Raw genomic sequence first — 21814 nt, 5'->3', positions numbered from 1 at the left:
CCCGGCTCTGCCACAAAATTTGAAAAGTGGTACGAGGGCTGGAACGGGGTCCACTCAGCCTCGGGAGATCAACTGAGTAGAGGTGGGTTCGATTCCCACCTCAGCCATCCTCGAAGTGGTTTTCCGTGGTTTCCCACTTCTCCTCCAGGCAAATGCCGGGACGGTACCTAACTTCAGGCCACGGCCGCTTCCTTCCCTTTTCCTTGTCTATCCCTTCCAATCTCCTCATCCCCCGCAAGGCCCCTGTTCAGCATAGCAGGTGAGGCAGCCTGGGCGAGGTACTGGTCATCCTCCCCGGTTGTATCTCCCGACCCAGAAATGAAGCTCCAGGACACTGCCCTTGAGGCGGTAGAGGAGGGATCCCTCGCTGAGTCCGAGGGAAAAGCCAACCCTGGAGGGTAAGCAGATTAAGAAGGAGAAGAAGAATAAATTTACGAGGGAAGGTAGAGGTCTCCCGGCTTTAACTATCTGAATCTCTTCATCAAACGAACGGCCAGTAAATGGCTTTTCAAACTGATTTACAATTATATCCGTTTTAGACTCATCCATCGTTAATACCACATGTGCGCAAAATATAATAAAACACCAAAACGACGAATAGCACAGGAACAGCACACACAGAATGAACTCACTAATCAGCAAAACACACAATGAATGAACTCACTAGTTAGCTACAACTCAAGCACGGGAGGTAAGTCACCCCAGTGGCATTGGTCAGTTTCGTCACGTTGGGTTCTCGCTGGGGTGTAATCTGTGTGTCCCGTTCGCAAAGATGCCGACTTTCTCCAAGTTGCTAACAGATGGCAGAGGGTAGCACGGGTATGGGGTGACAAATTCTGACCAAGTTTCAATTGCAGCGACATCGTTCGGAGGGTTTCAGAACTACGTCTGCCACTGAATGCAATTTTAAGATTGAATGCCTTACATCCTTAACTCCTCCATTTGCTGTCTCTTTCTTCCGAGAGTGGAGTAGACGGCGAGACTACACCAGCACCACACGTAGTCAAGCAACGGAACTAGTACAGTTGCGCGGACCTTTTGAACTTCTGAGAGATAAAATCGTTAATATTTGACCTGAAACAACCTAAAATCGTAAATCAGACAGTTCTTTGTGTTATCATAACGCATGCAATGAATGCCTTGCATTCAAGGAGAATACGCCCCTGTATATAGTGTATTTGTTTAAGTTGCTGCTGTCATCTGGTAACTAAAGTGTAAACTGTTATGACATATTCAACTCCTCATGGGTAATTGTTGACTCAGACTTCACGCAGCGCTACCTACATTATAATATTATTATAGGTTTCCCCCGTATAATTTTTCTTGTACTATAAATAAATTAGTGTGCTAACTTTCCATATTGATATTATAGATAAGATAACATTACTTCATTTTACTTAATCGATCCTTTTGTAGCAGTTTGTGTCGAGGTTTGGCAGACAGATCATCATGTTTTCTTGTCTTCTATCCTTGATCAGAGTATTGTCAAACTCATTCCTCTAGATTTCAGAAAAGGCGCTATGTTGTCTTCTCATTTCATCCGTTGTCTACCTTTCGTTAACTTTAACTTTATAGCTGCACCGACTTTCAACAGTGTAGTGATGTGTGCGCGCATGTACGAGTGAATGAATGGGACTTCGCAACACAGACAAGCTTGAAGCCGTGACCAATAAAAGGTGAGTAACGTTGGACGTTATTTTAACCGCTACTTTTCACAGTTACTTCCTTGAAGCAGTGTCAGGTGTAGCAGCTACACAAAAATAACCGTTTGTCACATCTCTATTAACTATGCTTCGACTATTCGGCCGTATCTGGTTCCGGTAAATACACACCTGCTTTTTTAAGAGTTTGTCCCTACGCTTTATTAGTGGTCATAGAGAAGACTAGTCGGCTTGACACCTTCCCGTCTGTCCGTACGTCGATGTATTCTATTAGCAGTATGTGAGTCATTAGGAAAGTTCTGCCATCTGTTGAGTATATTTAGAAGCTGGGGAAGGTCAGAGAATCGAAAGAGTATACAGCAAAGACTAATATTCTTCCGTGATCAGAGGAAGTGTATACTCTCTGGCTTGACAGGTAGTAATCAAACATGACTGCATGCAACAACATTGCTAAGGAAATGCAAATCAAATATACCTATCAGAATATTAATGAAAGTGTTAGTCGCTTAGCAACCTGCTAAGTGCAAAACGTATTGCAGGTTAGGGTAAGTCTTCGCCTGCAATTATTGCAATGATCATTTAACGATGTTATTTTATGATTGCTCAAAGGTGGCTGATCTTAGAGACTTATGAATGTCTTATGACTGACTGGTAGCTAAGTCCGGAGAGAATAAAACCAAACATTAAGCAAATCGGTCCAGCAGAACGGACGGATGGATTTGCCAAAGCTGTTGTTGTAAACTCTTTTAATATAAAGATTAGATTTTCGTAGATTGAACATTTTATTTGAGGGGGCCGATTTCTGTATTTTGGTAGGCGGGCCCGTATCTCATTTATTACCCCCCTGGTTCCACCGTGTATACTCAATGACTCACCTGTCGATCCTACAGAAGTTCTGCAAGTACACGTTGATGTCCTCGGAGAATTCCGGAAGAGCGCAGTGTGGAAGATGGCGGCAATGTGCTTCAGCCGTTGTCAGTGAGGACACACATTGGTCGTGGGCTGTGTTAGTCTGAAAAACAAATACACACAATGCATTGCGAACAAATTGTACGAAATATACAGTTATCCCTCGTTATAACGTCATTGTTCTAAGTGTTGTTGGTGCAATTAATTTGTACGACTTACGCCACGTACTGTTGTACAGAACGCGGATTTTCCGGAATAGTATTAATGATGATGTTGGTTGTTTAAAGGGGCCTAACAGGTAGGGCATCGGCCCCTAATATTACGAGGTGAACGAAATGAAAATTCAAACTTCAAAATGTATCTACTGACTAGAGTCAAAAAAGAATGGCGATGAAAAAATTATCGTGAAATAAAAACAATCAGTGGATATAGTTATATAAAGGCGTCCAAAATCCGGATCACCGACCCCTCATAATTGTACTAATCACAGGTAATGTAGACCTATGGTTTGTCACACACAATGGCACCACTCTTAGGTAACACAAACCTATGGTGTTTCGCACATAAGGGCATTACTCACAAGCAATGCAGACCCATGGTGTTCCTCACATAGTCGGACTAATCACGGACGCTGGTAATCCCGCGGAGTTTCTCACCTTAGTGGAACTAATCACAACCCACGTGTACTCATGGTGTTACTCACATAGTGCTACTAATCATAGGCAGTGTGGACCCTCAGTGTATCAGACATTATGGTAACGGCCACAGGCAACACAAACCCATGGTGTCCCTTATTAAGTGGTACTACTCATAGGTAACGCAGACTCATTCCGAACACAGTGGAACTGACCGGTGGAATGCACACGATGACACTTTCACAAACAACGCCGAGGTCCGTAGTATTTCTCACATAATGGTCCCGCTTCTATGTAACGAGAGTTATGGTTTTCCTCGCAATGTGGGACTAGTCGCAATAGTGATGGGAAATTCGATTCATTTTACTGAATCGATTCATTTGATTCCGCTCACGTTACTGAATCGATACAGTGATCCGATTCACGGGACATTAGAGTCACCGCTCCTGCTGCATCTGTGTAGTATGTAATTGTCAGACAGCAGCAACAGCATTCATTGTTCGCTGCTGCTATCTGGTCTTCATAATATGAAGTCCTTTCTTAGAAAAAATTGCTAGTCACTCTAATACATCGAAGGTTTCCGGCGACGTAGGATGGGAAAGGTCTGGGATTAGGAAGGTAGCAGCCATGGCCTTAATTAAGGTAGAGTCCCAGGATTTCCTGGTGTAAACATGGGGAAACTACGGGAAACCATCTAACGGCTGCCGACAGTGGGGTTCGAACCCACCATCCCCCGAATGCAAGCGCATAACTGCGCGATACTAACCGCACGTCCAACTCGCTAAGTCATTTTTGAAAATATGTACTGTATTTTTCTATCAGCAGAGGAATTTTTTAAATCGTCATATTTTGTATAGGCTACCCGAGATGTACAGTAGCCCACTGGTTTTGTGATTCAACATACTGTTGGTTAAGTTATTGCGTCAGTCGGCTCACTTACTGTTCACATATTATTGAAGTCTTGTGCAACGATGTGACGTATGAACTGAGACAATACTGAGCCGTTCTTCCCAATATAAAACAGATGCTTTCGAGTGGTCATGAGCATGACTCATAGTCATAGGGCAGGCTAGAGTCGAGTTTAATTATTTGTCAAATGTCAACTAAGTTATAATACTAAGATTCATTGAACTAATAAATAGTATAACCTAATAGCCTACCTACTTACTAGTTACTTTAGAATTATGTTTTGTTACCTTTTTAACACTGAAAATAAATCCATCTATTATTTAAATCTCCCTGCAAGAAGAGGACAGTGAATGCAAGTGGGTATTATTTTCAAATGAGCTGAGCTCGGGAGTCCATTTAGCGTACGATTCTTTCAATGTACCATGGCTCTGTATGCATTGCCTCAGAGGAAGCCCGGCTCTCCGCCAGTGTCCACTGGCCAGTGTGCCGATAAGGAGCCGTGTGTATCTTGTGTCTCACTGAGCCGTGCTCGTTCACGATTCTTTCGGTGTGCCATGGCTCACTGTATGTCTCGCTGCAGCGGAAGCTCAGCTCACCGTCACCCGCCAGTGTCCAGTGAGCCGATAGGGAGCCGTGTATATCATGTGTCTCACTGAGCCGCGCTCGTTCACGATTCTTTCGATATGCCATGATTCACTGTCTCGCTGCAGCGGAAGCTCGGCTCCCCGTCAACGTCCAGTGAGTGCGCCACTCAGCACTGTCCGCTGGGAGTAAGCTGAATCGTGTGCCGTGAGCTCGCCGTTCCTGTGAATCGATTCGCTCGGACACTTGAATGAATCGATACACTGCTTCGAATCATGCATTCAGTAGCCAACACTAAGTCGCAAGTAACGACGACCCATTGTGCTCTGCACGTAATGGCACTAATCACGAGTAATCACATTGTTCTAACACTATCATTCCTTTATCGCCTCTTACGGCAGGCAGGGGATACGGTGGGTGCATTCTTCGTCTGCGTCCACCACCCACAGGGGAAGTGTTAATGCAACATGCTGTTCATAGTTTACATGGATCATCTCCTGAAAGGTATATTGGCTGAATAAAGATATTCAAACACCGAGAAAGGATTGTGCTAGATTAACGAACGTTGGTAGCCGTGTTTATACATCTAAAAATTACATTGATTCAAATTTCCCGCAAATCGCATCAGTGTGTATAAATATTACAATAGTTGCAAGACTTGTTTAAATGTTCATAACGTACGTGATTTCAAAAAACGAATGAAGAATTTTTTATCATAACATAGCATATGTTTATGAAAATGTCGAATTAGCCTACAATATTCATCTAGAAAATAATTTCCATGTCAGTTAGTAAAAACATCCCTAGAAACTTAAGAAAACTGCGTTTTTATGAATGTACACACCTTGGAAATGATTTTGAATTGAACAACCTTGTTTAACCAGTCTCTCTCTCAGTAATGTCCCAGTCATACACGGTTTACGAGAATCTTTGAATTTCCCCTTCATTCGGTATGTATCCTTCGAAGTTTTTCAAATCCCTCATTTTCTGTATATTAAATGGAATATTCTGTTTGCACACGCTTTTTTCTGGCATCACAGTGGCACTGAGAGTACAGTTAAGAAGCCTGAGGTTTTATCTTATAAGACCATCAAAGTACTGGGCAGTATTAAATATATCAAAATGGTCTCTAGAATACACAAAATAGTTATACTGTGACACTTGAAACCATACTTTCATATCCCGAAGCACTCCCTTCCCATGGGATTGAATGGACAGGACAGAGTTCTTGAAGAGTGGAGGTCTCCAGGAGTTGTAGTCAACAATGTTTACGTTCAGAAGCACCGCAAATCAATGATTTACAGAGTTTCGAAACCATACCCAAAGTTCCCAGTGTCGTCACAACCACTTGAATCATCAGACTTACTGGATTTCCGCATAGAATGATGCACCTATGTTGCAGCTTTCATTTTCTCACATAATAATTATGACAATTACGAAATGAGAGACTTGCGGGGTTTTACTACCTGCTTAGAAAGTTGCTCGTGTGCACTGAAAGTGACCTGGTCTGCAATAACTTCATTCCAATTATTTTGAGATGAACAGCTTCAGTAACAACTAAAGTGTTCGAGAAACTGAAACACTTAAATAGCAAACCCATAAACCGCAAAGTTCTGTGTGTGTGTGTGTGAAGATGTTGCCTCGACCCAAGACCTGCTGAATTCTGCGTTCAGGGGTCACCTATTAGCGCCAAACGGAGAAATCTACAACTACTATCCATAACAAGAGAGCTGGCATATTGACATCGTATGCCTCCGCAAAGATCCACGGTTTAACTCTAACAAGTTACCGTGACGATCTTTGATGTACTAATTGAAGAGAAAGAATAAGAAGCAAAGAAGGAAGGAGATGGAGTACAATAACAGCATTAAAAGGGAAAATTAGATTAAGAAGAAATCAAAACAGGAAGAAGCATCTAGAACGTGAAGTTGATTTTGAAGAAGACGATGAAGAAACAGAATAATAAGGAAACCTAAACAGGAACAGCAAAGTATCAATAAGAGGAAGGAAAAGTAAGTTGAGCAGGAAAAGGAAATAAATTGTACGATGAGAAGAAAATATAAGACGAAGAAGTGGGAGAAAATGAACGTAAGAGGATACCACAGAAGAATACGATAAGGAAACGAAAAGGAAGAAGGAGAATAACTGAAGAAAAAGGGAAGAATTGGAACAAAGAGTAGAAGAAAGGAAAACATAAGACAAGGAAGCGAAGGAAGATGAAAAGGATACTGAAGAAGACGATGAAATATCAGAATAAAAATAATAATAAAAAACGCAAAATATGAAAAGGGAGGTAATTCATAAAAAGAAGAAAGGAAGATTGAACTAAAACGAGAACAAGATGAGAACGGAGTTTAAATACGGTAAAAGACAAAATAGAAAATAAAAAATGCATATAGACATAAAACTCTCCTCCTTATAGATAATGATGATTATATAATAAAATTACATCCCCTTGCATTTCACTAAGAAATATTCTGAATTAATTTTAGCTGCCATGTTGCTAATTCACTTTTTAAATTATTGTTTGTTACTCCAAACCAAACCCCATGGCACTACAGCCCTTGAAGGGCCTTGGCCAACCAAGCGACCGCTGCTCAGCCCTAAGGCCTGCAGATTACGAGGGGTCGTGTGGTCAACACGACGGATCCTCTCGGCCGTTATTCTTGGCTTTCTAGACCGGGTGTTTGTTACTCAGTTGTGCTTATTTTCTCATTGCCTTTTACCTTTCATTCCATTATTTTAATATTAACATGCATAATAATCTTTTCTCTTTCCTATGTAATAATTGTATAGTTAATATTACATTTCCTTTGATTTTCTCCTCGGACTCAGCGAGGGATCCCACCTCTACTACCTCAAGGGCAGTTCCCTGGAGCGTGAGACTTTGGGTGGGGATTAAACTGGGGAGGAGGATCAGTACATCATCCAGGCGGCCTCACCTGCTGTAGTGAACAGGGGGCTTATGGTGGATGGGGAGATAGAAGGGATAGACAAAGAAGAGGGAAAGAAGCTACCGTTACCTTAAGTTAGGTACCATCCCGGCATTTGCCTGGAAAACCACGGAAAACCATTTAGAGGATGGCTGAGGAGGGAATCGAATCCCCCTCTGCGTAGTTGTCCTCCCGAGGCTGAGTGGACCCCGTTCCAGCCTTCGTACCACTTTCCAAAATTTTGTGGCAGAGCTGGGAATCTATCCCTGGCCTCCGGGAGTGGCAGCTAATCACACTAACCACTACACCACAGAGGCGGACTAATAATACATAATTAATTATTTACTAAAGAAGGTAAGGAAATTACTGTATTTCTTTAACATTGAATCTGGATACATGTGTCATTTTCGTTTCTGCATTATAGTGGCTTTATTGTATGAATTATATGTTTTCCTTCTGGTTTTATTTTTTCCTTATATGTTAAATATTTAATATGTAGTACTTGTATATAGAATGTATGAATGAATGAATGAATAATGTCATTGGGATTAGCGCCTGTGTATTCCAATTAAATAATTAAACAAATGTTGATGAGTGGAAGAAGGAGGAGAAGAGGAGGAAGAACATGAACAACGAGGAAAGGAAGAGAAGGATAAGATGGAGACAAGTCGGATGAAGAATAAGAAAGAGGATGGAAAAGAAATGGATAAACAGGTGCAGAAACAGAAGAATGACAGAAGAAGAGTAAGGAGAGAATGAAGGAGAAGAGCAGAGGGAAACGAAATAGAAGACAAATAAGATGATAATGATGACAAAGAAGTACGTTGTAATGTTACCTCATTGTACCCTATCCTGAAAGTCTCCTGCACTCCGTTTGTCAGCAGAGTGACGTTGGTGTCAATACTCAAGGCAGGGAACCACGAGTAGGCGGTCAGGGGCAAAATAGCTGCGGCTGTAACAAGGAATTATAACAAAGAGCATTATTTCAATAATAATAATAATAATAATAATAATAATAATAATAATACATCTCCTAATACATCTCCGTGGACCGACAGACGACAGACAGTGTTTAACCTGCTAGAGGAATTCCAAGTTGACAAGGAAGCAAGAGAATTGATCAAGCACACATTGGCCGACACTCATGGAAAGTAACATTTTTAGGAAAAATTTGTGAACCATTTGAAATCAAAACAGGAATCAGACAAGGGGATGGATTATCTCCATTACTATTTTGTATAGTTCCGGAAAGGTGATTAGGATAAGGCAAAATGAAACTAAAGTTATAAATGTTGGTAGATGTATCCAAAACAAAATTCACCTTTATTGCCTAGCATTTGCTGATGACATTGCTATCCTATCTAACAAATGACAGGAAGCAATTCAGTCTGTAAGAAAACTCCATGAAATAGCAGCCAAAATAGGACTCCGAATTTCTTACGAAAAGACAAATTGTATGGAAGGGACTAGATCAGGTTTCAACAGTCAACTATTAATCACCAAATACGGAAACATCGCTCGAGTAGATAAATGTAAGTATCTAGGTGAAATTATTGAACCGACAGGGTTAAATCAGAAAGCTAACAAAGAAAGAATTGCAAAACTTATAAAACTTATAAGAGGATATACAAATACCTGGAATAGATACAATAAAAGAACTATATCCAAAAAGGCAAAATTTCGACATTATAACCCAGTAGTTAAAACAGAAGCACGTTATGCATCTGAAATTATTATAATTGGTGGCAGATCTCGAATGAAGATGATTGGAAAACAAGAAAGGAAAACCCTCAGGAAAATCTTAGGACCAAAATGCGAAAATGGAATTGGGATGAAAAGTAAATCACATGAAATCACAGATACAATCCGGATGAAAATTGTATGGTCACTTATATAGAATGGATAATAACAGGCTCACAAAAAAGTTTAAACTTAGCCTTATCAATGAAACATCACAGTAATTGGCTAAAAGAAATCAGTGAAGACCTAAATGAAATTGGCATTAATGAATAAAGCATTCAAGATAGAATAAAATTCTGAACCTTAATTGACAAACACAAATTTTCTGTAAAGTCCACCCGAATAAATACAGGTTGGACTGAATAACGTAAAAAGGATCACAGCGAGAGGATGAAGAGATATTGGGAAGAGAAGAAGAAAAACCAAAAAAGGTGCTAATGAATTCAAAGATGCTCTAGTTGGGCATAACGGATCAAGAAATAATAATAATAATAATGATGATAATAATAAAAATAATCGTAATTTCGCCATACTTTCGGAAAACCTGAAAATGCAGCAATACAAGTCAGTCTCTTGGAAGAAATAGCCAAGAGAACAGGTTTAAGATTTTCTGAAGAAAAAAAACCACATTTATGACAGATATAAAAAATGCTCCAGAATTTCTAATAACAGAAATTGCTCGAATAAGGAAGGTAGAGAAATTCACATGTTTCAGAGAAACAGTTCAAAAAAATGGTTTGAAGAAATCCGCTTTAGGAGAAAGGATATACAAGATGGACAGAGCATAACTAGGAATATCTACAACACAGTAGTGTATACGGGAGTGAAAGCCTAGTACAAGCTGAATAAATTAGAAGTACTGGAAAGAAAAATTATACGGAAAATATTAGGTCCGCTACGAATTACAGAACTCTGTAAATCAAGAAGTAAGGATAAAATATACCGGAACATAGAAAACATAACAGATACAATGCGGAGGAGGCGATTGATATTTTTTGACATTTATAAATAATGGATGAGAACAGTTTAACCGAACAGATCTTCAAATATCTTTGGAACAAGAAGTCAACAACAACCTGGATTCATGAAGTCAAGAAAGATTTGGAAAGAAACAGTATAAGGGAAGAAACAGCAACAAAGAGAGAGATTTTTAGAAAGAAAGGGTTAAACATGGAAGGATTTGCAGGTCGGGAGGGAAAGAAAGGGGGCTCAAAATATACCGATGAGAGGAAAAGGAGACATAGTGAGATGATGAAGGAATATCGGAGGAAGAAGGAACAACAGAGGATGAACCGTTGAAATTGTCACGTGGTCCCTAGAAGACGCTAACGAAGAAAGAATGAAATAATAATAATAATACAACAGAAATCAGTCTCTTGGAAGAAATAGCCCACAAAAGAATTTTGAGAATATCTGTAAAAAAAATTGTTACAAAAATTAAAAACGCACTCCGAAATTTTTGACGGCAGATGTTGGTCGAATAGAGAAAGTAAAGAAATTCAAATACTTGGGAGAAATTCAAGAACATGATTTAGAAAACTCTACTCTAGAAGAAAATGTACTCAAGGTCGAAAGAGCGTATGGCATCACTAAGAATTTTCACAATAAAATAAGGCACCAGAATACAGTGGTGAAACCAGAATGTAGATTGTGCGTACGCAAGAAGTTGTGAACTACAGTTTAGATGAACTGGAAGTACTAGAAAGAAGAATCATTATAAAATTCTTAGATCCAATGAAAACAACAGAACAATGGCAATTAAGAAGTAATAAGGAAATATATCAGAAACAATAAGAAAAATTTGTTATTTTTGAACATACAGGATGAACTTTAATAAAACCGACAAACTGCAGGGACTGATTCCTGACTGGAAATGGCGGAAAAAATATCCTACGAACATGTGTCCGGAAATGGACGGTGTGCGTGCAACGACAACAAATAGTTCCGGAACGCAGTACATAGCTGAATCGCATCCACGTCACAGCAAATGTTCAAAGTGGCCTCCAGTACACGCGTTCAGACGTCGTATCATGGATTGCCTCACTCTTCCGCACGTTCCATCCTCTCGCCGAATAGCGTCACAGGCGTTGTGAACACGCTGTTGAAGGGTCTGCACATCAAGAACTGGTGCAGGATACACAACGCTTTTCAGATGTCCCCAGAGGTAAAAATCCAGGGGGTTTAAGTCCGGTGATCTAGGAGGCCATGCAACATGGCCTCCGCGTCCTACCCAGCGCCTGGCGAAGATGTTGTTGTTGAGGTGTTGGCGAACTGTAATGCGGAAGTGGGGTGGTGCTCCATCATGCAGAAACCACATAACCTGTCTTATTGCCAAAGGCACATTCTCAAGCAATCCAGGCAGAGTATTCTGTAGGAAGTCCAAGTACTTTCCTCCGTTGAGGCGTTGTGGAATAATAACTGGTCCAAGTATGTGGTCGCCAAGAATCCCTGCCCAAACATTGATGCTGAACCGATGCTGGTGAGATGCTTCAGCCATTACATATAGTGCAAGAGAAGAAACACACTGCAAGTAGTCAGAGAAGTGCCCTCTACCGTCGCAACGATGCATTTCCGGACACATGTTCATAGGACATTTTCCCTCCATTTCCAGTCAGGAATAAGTCCCTGCAGTTTGTCGGTTTTATTAAAGTTCACCCTGTATTTATAGAATGGATTTAAAAAAAAACACAGATATTTAAGTTCCTTTGGGAGCAAAAGTCAACAACGAGGAGAATACATGAGGTCAAGAAAGAATTAGAAAGAGGCTTAAAATATCACAAGCAAAAACTAAATTTATGACAAATATCAAAACTGCTCCTCGTGAACTGACCATTGATCTAAATACAATTGCAAGAGTAAAGGAATTTAGGTGAACGGAACACTGAAAATGACTATGAAAATAAATCAGTAACTTCAAGAGTTCAGAAAATGGAAATTGCTTTTCAACATACAAAGAATATTTACACCAAAAGTGCCTGTCCTGCAACACTAAAATTCGTCATTACTGATCAGTGATCAAACCTGAAACTCTTTATGCTTCAGAAACTCTCAAATTACGTCGTAAAATTTTAAAGGAACAATTAGAGACTACAGAAAGGAAAATCATGAGGAAAATCTTAGGGCCAAGAATTAAAAATGGAATACATTACCACAAACCCAAATCGGAAATATATTTAAAAATATCTATACTAACGGTACAACGAGACTGCGACGAATTGAATTTATAACCCATTTGGAAAGAATGAATAATAACACGCTTACTTATCGAATACCCATTTTTTCCAATTCAAACGCACGAGATCAAAATGGTACAAGCAAGTAGAGGAAGACCTCACTGAATTGGTATCACCAAATATGCAGCATAGAAATATAATTAGGAAAGTTGTTCACACAAGGAGATTTGAGAAAGACGGGAAGAAACCAACATGACGTACTTGGTCGGTGGAACTGGAATCACAAGACTCGATGAAAATGAAGAACTATTGGGCAAGGAGGAAAGCTCAACAAATGTTTATTCTGCGTTTTCCTAAGTGGCCCATTCGCGCAGAAGAAGAAAGAGACATTTAAGAAAGATAAAGTTTTAAGATTGCAAAGATTTCAATTTGTTAAGAAGGTAGTCATATGATCCATCGTCGACTCATTGAAATGTAATTTAGAATCTTTTCAGTCTGACCAACATACAATTTAAATATAAATATTACAGTATAGAGCATACCTGCAATAGAAACACATTAATAGTATTTTTATTCCTTTCTTAACCTTTAATTAGTCGCTCACGGAGATTTCCTCCGGGCCGATTACATTTTGCACGGTACTGAAATTCCCAGTTGAACTGTGGGTCTCCCCATCCCTCTACCTTTCTCCTTGTTCATTTGGACTCGTCCTGTCAGCATTTCGGCCGCGATCGAGCGTCCTGTGTGCGAGTGTGGGATCATTGTTGTGACGAGTGACATCGCCTGGACGTTTCCTCCGTGTGCGGTTAAGTAAATTACCTTATATTTTAGTGCATAATCTTTTATTTTGGAGGTCTATGACTTTGTTGTTTTGTTCTTCTGAAGTTATTTTAGAAAAATATTATTTCATATTTCATATGATGTGATCGTCGTAGGTAATGGCGAATCTCACGTATTTAATATCATATGATCATTCGACACAGTTAAGGTATACAGTATTCTGCTTTTAGATCAAACACACTTTTACTTCTTTTAATTATACAGAAGAATTCTGCAATCGAACTCGCCAAAACAACATCTAAAAGGACGAAAATGACGCGCATCTTTAATCCCGGAGGTTACCTCCGTGCGCGACTATTAACTTAATAATTTTCGCGCGTCTAGACAAGGATTTTAATAATAGGTTTTTACAGGTATATTATAGTGTAATAGTTATATTTAAATTGTGTGGTCGATAGACTGAAAAGATACTGAGTTAAAGGGAAGAATTCCAAAGAAGGATGAAAAGAATTCTCGGTGGTCTGAGGAAAGAAAAATAAAGCAATCGTGCAATGAACGAGGGATCATGAAGAAAATTCTTGGTCAAGACTAAGCTTACGACTGATACATACTGCAATACCGTATAGCAGCAGAGAAACTGTCCAACCTGGCAGCAGATATTAGAAGACGAAGATGGACACGTTCAAAGACTCCCAACAACAAGATCAGTGCACACAGCAGAAAACTGAAGAGTCTACCATGGATCCAAGAAGTCAAAACAGGACGTGGAGAAAGCTCAGATACTGTTATGAGAAATAGTAAACAGAAATCTGTTCCGTAAAAAGATGGGTAGTACAGCCAGAGAATGAATTTCCAAGGAGACCAGGAACCAAGTACACTGAAGAGAGGAAGAGCGCCCGCGGAGAAAAAAATGAAAGCCACATAGAAGACCAAAAAAAGGGAATCATAAAAGCGCTGCACGATCCAACAGGGTCCACACGCAAATAATAATACACTGACTGACAGAGCAAATGCAACACCAAGAAGGAGTGGTCAGAACTTTATGCCAATTGCAGGGTAGACTGACGTCACTGAGGTATGCTCATGATGTGAAATGCGCCGCTGTGCTGCGCACGTAGCGAACGATAAATGGGACACGGCGTTGGCGAATGGCCCACTTCGTACCGTGATTTCTCAGCCGACAGTCATTGTAGAACGTGTTGTCGTGTGCCACAGGACACGTGTATAGCTAAGACTGCCAGGCCGCCGTCAACGGAGGAATTTCCAACAGACAGACGACTTTACGAGGGGTATGGTGATCGGGCTGAGAAGGGCAGGTTGGTCGCTTCGTCAAATCGCAGCCGATACCCATAGGGATATGTCCACGGTGCAGCGCCTGTGGCGAAGATGGTTGGCGCAGGGACATGTGGCACGTGCGAGGGGTCCAGGTGCAGCCCGAGTGACGTCAGCACGCGAGGATCGGCGCATCCGCCGCCAAGCGGTGGCAGCCCCGCACGCCACGTCAACCGCCATTCTTCAGCATGTGCAAGACACCCTGGCTGTTCCAATATCGACCAGAACAATTTCCCGTCGATTGGTTGAAGGAGGCCTGCACTCCCGGCGTCCGCTCAGAAGACTACCATTGACTCCACAGCATAGACGTGCACGCCTGGCATGGTGCCGGGCTAGAGCGACTTGGATGAGGGATTGGCGGAACGTCGTGTTCTCCGATGAGTCACGCTTCTGTTCTATCAGTGATAGTCACCGCAGACGAGTGTGGCGTCGGCGTGGAGAAAGGTCAAATCCGGCAGTAACTGTGGAGCGCCCTACCGCTAGACAACGCGGCATCATGGTTTGGGGCGCTATTGCGTATAATTTCACGTCACCTCTAGTGCGTATTCAAGGCATGTTAAATGCCCACCGCTACGTGCAGCATGTGCTGCGGCCGGTGGCACTCCCGTACCTTCAGGGGCTGCCCAATGCTCTGTTTCAGCAGGATAATGCCCGCCCACACACTGCTCGCATCTCCCAACAGGCTCTACGAGGTGTACAGATGCTTCCGTGGCCAGCGTACTCTCCGGATCTCTCACCAATCGAACACGTGTGGGATCTCATTGGACGCCGTTTGCAAACTCTGCCCCAGCCTCGTACGGACGACCAACTGTGGCAAATGGTTGACATAGAATGGAGAACCATCCCTCAGGACACCATCCGCACTCTTATTGACTCTGTACCTCGACGTGTTTCTGCGTGCATCGCCGCTTGCGGTGGTCCTACATCCTAATGAGTCGATGCCGTGCGCACTGTGTAACCTGTATATCGGTTTGAAATAAACTTTCATCCCTTTCGAACCACTCCTTCTTGGTGTTGCATTTGCTCTGTCAGTCAGTGTAATAATAATAATAATTGGCGTGGTGGTTGTGTGAACGTGTTATCTTAAGAGTCTAGAGCTTGTTTTAATTGATTTGAGGCATAATTTTATTTCATTTTATTGCCCTAAGTGCCTCGATGCTGGTTTTTGCTACAATTGCTCCATAGATAAATTACTAAGGGTGTATTTTGGTTACTAACCTTGCCCTAACAACCACTCACTCGCTAACTTTTCTTGGTCTCCATAGATACTACCAACCAGATATTTAACTCCACTCTTCCATTGAGGCGTTTCTATGGCAATAGATCTTTGCCTACTGCTGGGAGCCATCTTGGTGGTCTGCGATAATACAATAATAAACTTAAGACAAAAACGGTCAACGGCTTCTGAGGCGGACGAAGATGGTTTACATCATCCAACGGCAAGGAAGGCGGAAGAACCGCTGTGGGGAAGATTGGTCTCCGTTGTCAGCCTGGGAAGGCAACCAGTCTAAGAGAGAAAACCCTAAATAAACCTACCGGAGCTCACAACCTCGGTAGTATCTCGATCAGGGGGTTTAACCTCTGGTCTCCTAAGACAATTTTCAACTAAAGCATGGAGGACAAACTCACGGAAGTAACTAACCCAGGTGGTATCAAATCCACCTCCACCTTAGGCGGTGTTAGTAGGCCTTCGGATTCTGGGGAGCCCACACCAACATGCTTTGAGGACGAGTCGGAGCGTCCTGGAACTACTAGCAATAAGATCCGATATAAGGAACAGAACTATTTCGCCACATTGAACATCAACTCATTACTTAAGCTAGGCAAACTGAAGCATTTAACTGACACTTTGACTCACCACAAGATACTAATCACAGCAATACAGGAAACCAGGTATACAGATGAGCATGCCTTTGATTCGCAGGGGTACCGTATTTTTAAGGGAAAGGTAGAGCGCAGGAGAATGAAGAATGTGCCACACCTGGGGACTGGGTTCATTGTAAGCCATAAGATACTGGACTCGGTAATTGACTTCAACACGCCCAGTAGTCGAGTGTCCCTTCTAACCTTCCGGTGCACAAACAAGATATACACTGTTCACGCACCTATCAATCAGGACAATAAACGTAACCCTGAAAGTACCGACACATTTTGGGAAGAACTAGAGGACATCATCAGCAAAGTCCCGGAGCGTCATACAATCATTCTACTCGGGGACTTCAACGCAAAGTTGGGGAAAGAGCGCAAATTTAGAGACATTGTGGGAGAATACCCAGCTCACTTACGAACAAATAGAAATGGGGAGAGTCTAGTGGGACTTTGCAAAGCCTTCAACCTGGTAATGAAGTCAACGGCCTTTAAGAGACTACCAAGGAAACAGAAGACCTGGACGTCACCCAACAACCTCTTAGGAGAATTTCAGATAGATCATGTTGCCATTGCAAGGAAAGCTCAGAGAGATCCAGAATGTAAGTGTGTTAAGAGGAGCAAATTTGGACTCCGACCACTACCTCTCCAAAATACAGCTGAAATTTCTACCTACAGTACGAACACTAAAAGAACCAAGTCAGTTAAATTTACTAAGTTTGATTTAGAAAAACTTGCAACTTGCAAACAGTTTACAGAGAAAATTGAAAGAATAGAATGCAGAGACTGGGATGAATCGAGGGAAAATCTAGTTAAAGTAGCAACAAAGACTGCGCCATTACTAAAACAGAAGAAACATGCCTGGTGGATAGGTAGATGTGAAGAAGCGGTAATGCAGAGGCAGATGGCCTGGTTAAAGTGGAACTCACAGAAGACACAAGACAACAGAGTGAAGTTCGTAGAGCAACGGAAGATAACTGCCAATATCATTAGACAAGTGAAATGGTAATTCTCAAAAGACCAATTGACACAGTTGGATGATGACTTCAAGAGGAACAACACCAGAAACTTTTACAGAGGCTTTAAACGGAACCTTAGTCACTACAGTCCACCAGTCTCCATTTCCGTGGACCAGATGGGAAGATAGCCTATAAAAACTCTGACAATTGCCACCTTCTCGCCAAGTACTTCGAGGATCTCCTTAATTGTGAATCACCTGATACAATTTTTACTTACCAAGACAACATCAAGCAACCAAACTCGCAACCACCATCCAAAGAAGAAGTAATATAAATCATCCAGTCTCTGAAAAACAACAAAGCATCCGGAGAAGATTCAATAGTAGCCGAACTTTGGAAGCAGGCTGGAGACAAGACTGTAAGCAAGTTGACAGAAATTCTTCAAAACATCTGGGAGACCGAAACATTACCTAGTGACTGGACCACTGCATTGATTCATCCCTTGCACAAGAAAGGAGACTTGACTGACATCAATAATTATCGAGGAATCTCATTGGTACCTGTCACATACAAAATTTTCTCTAAAGCCTTATTAAATAGAGCCGAACCTCAACTAGACCCACTTAGAGTACCAGGCAGGATTTAGAAAAGGACGCTCTTGTACAGAACAGATACTCAATCTTCAATCAGTATTACATCAAGCAAAAATGGCCGGTAATAAATACTTTGTCATTTTCGTCGACTTTACAAAGGCGTATGACTCAGTAGACAGACCTACTCTTATGAAGATTTTGCAGGAACTAGGACTAGATGAGAAGACCCACAACCTAATCAAACAGACTTTAAGCAACACCAGGTCACGAGTAAAGTTCAGAGGAACCATATCAGAAAGTTTTGAAATTAAATCAGGAGTGAGACAGGGAGATGGTCTGTCCCCTCTCCTCTTTAACTGTGCCCTTGAAAAGGTAATAGGAAAGTGGCGAAAAGAATTAGCTAGAAAGGAGATTCCAAGTGGCAATGAGCTCAATGTTGACTGTCTGGTGTTTGCCGATGACCTGTACATTATATCTAATTCAATAGAAACTTCAGTGAAACAACTAAATGTTCTCAGACAACAAGCAGCAAAGGTTGGGCTACATGTGTCTCTCGAAAAAACACAATTCATCACGAACATCGGTGAATCTCCTTGTACGTTGCATCTGGAACAGGGAGAGATCAGGAAAACCAACAGGTTTAAGTACTTGGGAGAATGGTTGGAATCCAATCTCTCTGAAGGAACAGCTTTGTCAACTCGAGTTAACAGGCTTGAAATAGCCTACCAACTGACGAAGAATACCTATAATAAAAAGTGTCTCTCTCGTAATACTAAGATGAAGCACTACCGGACAGTCATCCGCCCTGAAGCCTTATATGCTTCAGAATGTTTACTCAACAGGAAGGGAGTTATGGAAAAACTTGAAATCCGGGAAAGAAAGATAATGAGGAAGATTCTGGGGCTAGTCAAGGAAGGTGACAGATATAGAAGACGGCCTAACCAAGAGCTCTACAAGTACTGTGAAAGAATAACGAATGTAGCAAGGAAGAGACGCCTAGCATTCTATGGGCACATCTTTAGGATCATCCAACCAGGTTGACCAACTGGATTCTCAGCTACTGGCAAAATAGGAAGACCAAGTCACCATGGTTGATGGAAGTGGATAAAGATCTACAGGAACTGGGAATAACAGAAGGAAACTTAAAGGATCGGACAGCACTCAGGAAGATACTTAAACATAAGGAGTTCCAGGACAGACTACCAACAAAGAAGACTGGCGCCCTTTGGACAAAGGAGAGGAAGAAGCAACACAGCCTGAGGATGCTCAACTACTGGGCAAACATCAAAGCCCATTCCAAAATGCAATAGTTGAATGTCGTGGTCCTCCTTAGCTGGCCTATACGAAATAATAATAATAATAATAATAATAATAATAATAATAATAATAATAATAATAATAATAATAATAATAATAATAATAATAATAATAATAATAAGGCCGAGTCAACCCATTATGTTACCGGCACAAGCCGAGCCTTCCTAAATTAATAATAATAATAATCATCATCATCATCGTCATCATCATCATCATCATTAATAATAATAAATATAATAATAATAATAATAATAAGGGGGTAACTACTTGTTCAGGCCGAGTCAGCCCATTATGTTACCGGCACAAGGCGAGCCTTCCTAAATTAATAATAATAATAATAATAATAATAATAATAATAATAATAATAATAATAAGGCCGAGTCAGCCCATTATGTTACCCGCACAAGCCGAGCCTTCCTAAATTGATAATAATAATTATAATAATAATAATAATCATCATCATCATCATCATTAATAATAATAAGGGGATGACAACTTGTTCAGGCCGAGTCAGCCTATTATGTTACCGGCACAAGGCGAGCCTTCCTACATTAATAATAATAATAATAATAATAATAATAATAATAATAATAATAATAATAATAATAATAATAATAAGGGGGTAACTACTTGTTCAGGCCGAGTCAGCCCATTATGTTACCGGCACAAGGCGAGCCTTCCTAAATTAATAATAATAATAATAATAATAATAATAATAATAATAATAATAATAATAATAATAATAATAATAATAAGGCCGAGTCAGCCCATTATGTTACCGGCACAAGCCGAGCCTTCCTACATTAATAATAATAATAATAATAATAATAATAATAATAATAATAATAATAATAATCATCATCATCATCATCATCATCTTCATCATCAGTCGATTTGCTCATTACTGAGCGTGAGACTTCATAACTCTCATTTCTGTCTTGTAGCCTAGACAAGATGCCCCCATCCAAAGCGATTTTCAGCTTTCCTTAACATGATCTGAAGAGGTAGACCAGTGATCTTCTTTACCTGATCTAACCACCTACTTGCTGTTCTTCCTCGTGGTCTACTGCCTTCAACGTTGCCTTTTCCAAGTTCTCTCCTTCTCTTCTGAAAATTTAGCCAAGGATCTGGAGGTAACACTCTCTGACACGGGAAGATGGATGTTTCTGGATGCTCAGTACGTTCAGAATGGAAATATTGGTTCTTCTTTCCGTCCAGAGTACAGGCGGCATTCTCCGCCAACACCACATCTCAAAGCATCAATTTGACTTTTTTCTCTAGCATTCACTGTCCAGGTTTCACAGCCGTACAAAGAAACTGAGAACACTAGTAATTCCACCAAGCGCATCTTCGTAGCTTTTGATATTGCCCGGTTCTGTCAGATCTTAGTGAATTTAACCATTGCAGCTCGACTTACAACAATACGGTTTTTGATCTCTAATTCACAGCTTCCCGTGTCCTTGATGGCTGAGCCAAGCTATCTCCAGGCCCTTTAGACATCCTGTAATTTGGATTATATATTAATAATAATAATAATAATAATAATAATAATAATAATAATAATAATAATAATAATAATAATAATAATAATAATAATAATAATAATAATAATAATAATAATTTTAGCGGAGGTACACCCACCCCACGCATTTAAAATAAGTGCCTTTTAGGAGGCCATCTATAACATGAACATTGAAACTCATTTCGGAAGAAGTTTGAACATTTATCGACAGATGTCTCTACTATCAACTTATCAACGATGAACAATTACTTTTTGTGTGTGTCAAGGTTCCCTAAACTGAATTGTTTATAGATTGTTTTTGGCATTCTAAGGTTACTAGCACTTCTATCTCTCCCCGCCGACTTTATATTGTAGCCAATAGGGAATTTGGTACATTTATTTAATCCACAAATCAGAAATTGTTTATATTTATGTGATTGTCCAGTGGAAATTGTAGGTGTGTCAGGGCTTCGGCCCAGAGAAATCTGGAACCTTCGTCTCGGCTATAAAAGATGGGACCGTTTGGGTCATGTTGTCTTTTGATCGCTCCAGTCCGCAGTAGCGTGTGTTAGTAGTGGATGCTTGCCTCGTCCATCTCCGGAAGGTCCACCAGCACAAGGTATTGGCAGACATCTGTTAATCATGTAATCGTCTCAGAAAGCTAACTCGAGGGGAAGGTTTCCAATTTTATTAATGTAACTTTGTAAATCTTTAAACCAGATCTAAGACCTCAGACAAACTTAGCGAATAACGAGTGCGAACCCTCATTTATTCCCCTTCAACTTCGTATTGAGGTGACTGTGATTTTGTAACATTTAAAATCTACCTCTTAATTTTGTAACTGTAAACCTTCTCTCCATCTAGTCACCTCCGTAGCCTCTGCAACTTAGGGCCATCAGCCCAAATACGGGTTTAGTGTATTTC

At 40.7% G+C, this 21814-nt stretch overlaps 1 protein-coding gene across 3 annotated transcripts in view; it reads right to left on the bottom strand.

Moving 5' to 3' along the window:
* The window catches only part of LOC136885350 (inter-alpha-trypsin inhibitor heavy chain H3), a 160351-nt gene that overhangs the window by 6417 nt on the left and 132120 nt on the right, over positions 1–21814 (bottom strand). For all 3 annotated transcript variants that reach the window (XM_067157863.2, XM_068230393.1, XM_068230392.1), the window contains 2 exons: positions 8466–8581; positions 2537–2673 (listed from right to left, as the gene is read on the bottom strand). In XM_067157863.2, the coding sequence (XP_067013964.2) occupies positions 2537–2673; positions 8466–8581 (253 nt within the window). The remainder of the gene's footprint in view (positions 1–2536; positions 2674–8465; positions 8582–21814) is intronic.

This window comes from Anabrus simplex, chromosome 14 (assembly GCF_040414725.1).
Source record: "Anabrus simplex isolate iqAnaSimp1 chromosome 14, ASM4041472v1, whole genome shotgun sequence".
Taxonomy (NCBI): domain Eukaryota; kingdom Metazoa; phylum Arthropoda; class Insecta; order Orthoptera; family Tettigoniidae; genus Anabrus; species Anabrus simplex.
The sequence above is the reverse complement of the archived record's forward strand: the minus strand, read 5'-3'. Positions and strand labels throughout refer to the sequence as shown.